Source organism: Astyanax mexicanus, chromosome 16, assembly GCF_023375975.1.
Source record: "Astyanax mexicanus isolate ESR-SI-001 chromosome 16, AstMex3_surface, whole genome shotgun sequence".
Taxonomy (NCBI): domain Eukaryota; kingdom Metazoa; phylum Chordata; class Actinopteri; order Characiformes; family Acestrorhamphidae; genus Astyanax; species Astyanax mexicanus.
Window position 1 is genome coordinate 17,672,446 of NC_064423.1, and position 6,339 is coordinate 17,678,784.

General features: G+C 36.3%; 1 protein-coding gene across 3 annotated transcripts in view; it reads right to left on the minus strand.

The window, feature by feature from the left end:
* mast3b (microtubule associated serine/threonine kinase 3b) overlaps positions 1-399 on the minus strand; it is a 34,837-nt gene extending 34,438 nt beyond the window's left edge. For all 3 annotated transcript variants that reach the window (XM_007240173.4, XM_007240171.4, XM_007240170.4), the window contains exon 1: positions 124-399. In XM_007240173.4, the coding sequence (XP_007240235.2) occupies positions 124-167 (44 nt within the window). In that variant the 5' untranslated portion in view covers positions 168-399. The remainder of the gene's footprint in view (positions 1-123) is intronic.
* Positions 400-6,339: the final 5,940 nt, after the last annotated feature.

A 6,339-nucleotide genomic window follows, 5' to 3' on the forward strand; every position in this document is an offset into this window, starting at 1 on the left:
ACATATATCGCAGCTTCTGCCTCTACTCACCAATACTGAGGGATTTCCCAGAGTCTTCCTCCAGCTGCTGCTGCTGGTGCTAAATTATTCATCAGTAGTGAAGAATAAAAAAGGCGAACTTACTCCAAAGTGAGGGAGGGGATTTTCAGCTTGTCTCTTCTCTTCATCCCTCGGGCGGAGAGGATCAGGAAGATCCGGTAGCAAAAGCTTTCTTTCTTTCTCAAATGTGAAGGAAGGCACAACAAGTGCAGCTCTCCCGCGGTTCATACATCCTGCTGCTCCTTTTTCTGCCCTACACCAATGTGAACAGGAGCGACTAGCGTTAGTTTGTTAGTTTGCTATTTGAAATCCTGGTTAAGTGAGTCGTGTGACAGCGCTGCACTCTCCCCTTAGAGTCTAAACACGATTCTGATTAGCGCTGAGCGAGTCGACAATGAATCGTTCATATGAACCGCTCCGTTTCAATAATACAACTGAACCGACTCTTTGGTTTAACTGAATCGAAAATGTTTTTTTTTTCTAGCATCCACGCACGTGCCTGTATCCGTGCTGAGGCAGGAAACTTGCACGCATACACACAGACACCCACACACTATATACAGCTGAGGAAAAAATAAGAGACCACTTAAAAATTATGATTCTTTGATTTTACCAAATTGAAAACCTCTGGGATATAATGGAATATAAAAGGAAGATGGATGATCACAAGCCATCAAACCAAGCTGAACTGCTTGAATATTTGCACCAGGAGTGGCATAAAGCTATCCAAAAGCAGTGTGTAAGACTGGTGGAGAACATTCATGAATATGAACTTGTTTTCTTTGCATTATTTGAGGTCTGAAAACTATGCATCTTTTTTGTTATTTAAGCCATTTCTCATCTTCTGCAAATAAAAGCTCTGAATGGAATTTATTTGGGGGAAATGTTGTCCGTAGTTTATAGAATAAAACAACACTGTTCATTTTACTCAAACTTATACATATAAATAGCTAAATCAGAGAAACTGATTCTGTACATAATCTCAAACAAATTTCTTAAAAATGTATGGATCCCCAGAAGGGACATGGTGGTTTTACACAAAAAAAGCACCATATAGTATATTCACTGGTCTGTACAAAATAAGCAAAGAAGCATGTCTATTGGGCAGTTTCCCAGACAGAGCTTATGCCTAGTCTGTGAAGTCAACGTACCATCCAGTAAATATACTATCTGGTGCTTACCACTTAGTATGTGGGACTTACCACTTAGTATGTTATTCTCGCCACTTAGTATCTGGTGCTCACCGCTTAATATGTGGTGTTCATCACTTTCAGGGGCTCTGTGGAAATTTTATATAGACTTCATAGACTTGATATAACACAATGGACCGACACTAGCAGATGATATGGTTCTTCAAACCATCACTGATTGTGAAACCTTCACACTAGACCTCAAGCAGCTTGGACTGTGTGCCTCTCCACTCTGCCTCCAGACTCTTGTCTCTTTATTTCCTAATGAAATGCAAAATTTACTGATGGTCAGTTTGGAGAGTCATGTCATCTGCTGGTGTTGGTCCACTGTGTTAAATCAAGTCCAAAGTCAATGCAGTGTTTTCCCTGAAAATCTTAGAGCACTTCATGCTTTTCTTTGTTGACAACCTTTATGAGATGTGGATTTCCTTTTCCGGCAGGACTTGGCACACTGCCCACAAATAATATTCTAATTTTCAGACATTGATTTTTGGGTTTTCATTAGCTTTAATCCATAATCATTAACAATAAAATAAATAAATGCTTAAAATAGATCACTCTGAGTGTAATGCATCTATATCATATACAGGTTTCACATTACATTTTTTTTTTAAGGAATACACATTTTAATTGACATTACATTCTTTCTCTTTGTTAATGTGTTTTTCCGAGTCTGACATCTTTAGTAAAACTACAGACTCAGTAACTGAATCAAAACTCAGTGTAAATGAAGGGCAAGAAAGCTGCCACGTGAATCAACGAATCATTGCACTGAATCCGTGTACACTGAAGATTCGGTTCAGAGAACTGAATCGAACACCAATGCTGATTGAACTGATGCGCTCGTAGTTCCGCTGCTGCTGGCTGGGGGGTTTCGGGGAGGTGGCTGGGGGATGGCAGGTGGTGGTGGATGAGAGGCTGACAGGCAGTTCAAAAGACTGCAGTAAAATTACAGAAGCACACGAAAACAACAAGAAGCAAAAGTATTACAAAGATGCTGGAGTACATTAATATTCATTTAGCCTGCAGGTGGTAGCAGAGTTCAGGTCAGCAGTGCTTATTTCCTCACATCATGTTTTTGTTCTGCGGAAATAGTGTTGACAGTGTTGTCCACAGGTCAGTGTGGGCCTATTATTTAAAGTCAGACACATTTAAAATCATTAACTGATGTTAGCCAGCATGATTAAATGATGTTAAGGTATTTAAAACGTGTATTTACTGGAATTTATTAATTGTTACAAGGAGCTAGTATGCTAACATGCTATTTGCCACATTTGTAACTCTAAAACTCTGTAAACATTGGTCAGTAATGCTAATCCAAGCAGATATAAATATCATTTGTTATATTATGTATTATAAATGGTTCAGCATCAACTTTTTATGAAAGCCCATTTCTGCCACTTGGAACTTGCCACTATGAGTCATAATTATGAAATAGCAAGTCATAATTATGAGATACCAAGTCATTATTGTGAGATACATATTCATAATTTTCAGATAATGAGTCATAATAATGAGATACTAAATCAAACTTATGAAATACTAAGTCATAATTACAAGTCAATTACAAGTCACCAAGTCATAATTAGGAGATACAAAGTCATAATTTTGAGATAACAAGTCATACTTATGAGATACTAAGTTATAATTATGAGATACTGATCTATCATTCCATTATGGCTTACTATCTGATAATTATGACTTAGTGGAGGATCTATTGTTTTCCATGTGGTGGAACTAAGCTTCCATAGCTTTCTCTACATATTTATGTGACCAGTATTGGTTATCAGTAGTGGCCCATAATTTCCATATTGGTGGATAAGCGCTATTTCTATTTGTAAAATAAAACTAACAGCAAAAAGGGAGATACAAGGTTTTTGCCTGACAACACCGATACATTTTTGTTTTCCTGCTCTAACTAAGGGCACAGTGAATCAGACCAAGCCTGAGAACCATTGATACAAGAAAATAATTACACTGCTCCATTACCAGTATTTAACAGAATTTCATTTAACATTCATACAGAAGCTTGAACCTAATGCAGCGCATGATTAGCGATTTTATAACACTTCATTTCAGCACAATAGATAGATAAAGGCTGGAAAAATACCTCCTATTTCGGGGCTTTCCTCTCTTTTATCTCCACTATGATGAGAAAAGGCCTGGAGCTCCAGAATTACAGAGAGCAGGAGAGAGGAAGAGCAGAGGGAAGATGAGCTCTCAGTTACCATGGTGATGAGGATTACCTATACCATGACTATCTGTGTTCACTGTTGCCTTCAGGGAGAAGAAAGAATGTGATGCCCGACATTAAGATTATATACACCCCTCTCACACACAAACACGTACACCTACTCTCTCACACACAGACACACACACTAAACATGTGGATGACTCAATGATGAATCACATGGCAGTCAGACACATTTCAATCACATGCTATGATCGGATATCTGCACTGGATTACACAATAATATTTAGCTATGCTTTTCTTGACTATAGACAATTTAAGCATGTAAGAATGATTGACCCATTTTTTTTTTTTTTACAAATTTCCTCAAATACAGTGTTACAGCCCAAACATGTTTTGTTACAAGGTTAATGTAACTAAAATCTACGCTACTGTTTAAATGGTAATTGTTTGACTCAAAATATACTACATTATTTTACTTTCTAGTGGCTCCATTGTGCCCACAAGTTAAGGCCTATTCACACCAAGTGCATTTTTTGTTCGGAAAACAACATACGCACACAAAAAAAAATGCAGCATCGCAGTTCATTAATTTAAACTTGTTTTCAAAACTGGACATGCGTGAAAAACAGTGTCTAAGTACATAGTCCTTGCATGCTATTCTAATTGCCTGCAGTTGTTGTTTTTTGCTTGAGTGAGTTTTTGTGCTGGAGTGTTGAAAGGAGGTGTTTTTGACAGTTTAAAGGCGGGGTCAGGGTCATCTCCCTTAGTGAATACTATTGTGTGATATTTCCTTGGTTTGTAACGGACCGCCTTCTACCAACAGCCGAAAGAGGGCGGAGAAAAAGGGACAGCAGGAGAGTTAGCTAGCTAGCTATGCTAAAATCCAAACAACCCGCACTGCAGAGGCTCGTTCCAGGTGCTGAACCTGGGAAAACAGCTCGAGTAAGTTTGGATTTTTTTAATTTGTGTTGTCTTTGGCTAAAATTTAAATTTGTTTGATGATCTGAAGCATTTAAGAGTGACAAATATGCAAAAAAAAAAGATATCATGAAGGGGCAAACACTTTTTCACACCACTGTAACTTTTATACAATATTACAAGAGTGTACATTGTATAGTTTATATTTTTGATGTTATGGTGGTGTTTTGCCATGCCCACAAAACTTTTAATTATTCATTTATCTTTTTTTTTTAAATGTCAAGTTATTCACATATGTGCAATATTTTTTTATGTCCACGCCTCTTTAAAAAAAGTAACCTTTTACATCAGTGACATCTCAGCCTTCCTACTGTTTTCCTTCCTACTCTTTTCCTTTCAGAGGAATGAAGTCACACGCTGAATGTTTAGCAATTAACAATATTAATTTCACTTATTATATATTTACTTTTTAATATGCTCATATTACCTCCCTATTACCTGAGGTAATGCTTAAGTGGTTCCTCCATTCATGATAAAAATATGAAGGTAATTAAACCTATTTGGAATGGTGTTGCTCTTAGGCAAGAAACTATTTTTATTGTATTACATTAAGATTTATTTTTACATAATGTTAAGACAAGTCACCATCTACTAAAAGCAGGAGTATAAATGGCTTTGACATTTCACTTAAGAATACCTCTGATGGATTTACCCTGTGCTTGTGTAACAGATTTAACTCTTATTCTTCTTTTCCTTGGGCAGTCCTAATGAGTGCCAGTTTCATCATAACTTTTTTGATGGTCTCTGCCACTGCACTTGAGGATACTTTCAAAGTTCTTGAAATTATTTGGATTGACTGACCTTTCTCAAAAATATTTTTACTTAGTTTAGTAGTTCTTGCCATAATATGGATTAGAACATTACTCAAATAGGGCAATTCACTATATACCAACTCTTCACCTCTTCACAATTTTACAACTGATGCTCTCAAACACATTAAGAGGCAAGACATTTAAGTTAAATTCAAATTAACCCTAGACAAGGAACAGCTGTTTACTGAAAGCCATTCCAGGTGACTCATTAAGTTAAAAATAACAAGATGTGCAAAGCTGTCATCTAAGCAAGAGGGGCTACTTTGAAGAATCTAAAATATAAAACATATTCTGGTTTAACACTTTTTGTTTACTGAAAAATATCATATGTTTTTCTTCATAGCATATTGCTTGTACAAAAACCTAAATTTCTTGGGAAAATATAATTTCTGTGTATTGTGAAGTCTTATAAACTTGATTAATGCTCAAAAGACTTTTTTTTCAATTACGATGGCCAAAGGGCACTGTATTCTGCCCAGCTATTAACCCCCCTATACTAATATGGCTTACATAAATGTATAAATAAAAGGAAAGAGAAATTAAAAACCCAAACACTAATGAAAGTATGAAATTCACACGCACTCACAACACTTTCACATCCCACTTAGCTGTATTCAACCACTGCTTTAGAAGAGTTCAGAAGTTTTATTCGTTATGCGTTTACTTCTATGTGAATCATCAGTTCACGCAGTCACAAAGTTTTCAGTTAAGCAATGGCTTTTATCTCCACCCACCTGTACACCAAAGTACACTAAAACCACTGTATAATCACTCACTTCTCATGTTGAAGCACCTTTAGATGTCCTGAAATTAGTCAAAGTAAAATGTTTGATATTGTGATCCCTTTGAGGTTGACTAGAAATGTTCATTTTTGGACTTCTTTTTGCATCTTGTAGGGATTTTTACATGAAGGAACATCTTTGTTTGTGCTTAAGTCTCAAACCACCATTTCCAGGAACCTATAGAGTGACCCACTTACTTTTGCACGTTAGCACACCTCACAAAAACAGATGTTAGAGGTTAGAGGTTGTTTCACATGACCTTTTAATTTGAAAAAAAAAAAAAAAAAAAACATCAGAAAAAAAACATCAGAAGTAAAAACACTTTGTTATCTTATGTAAACAGA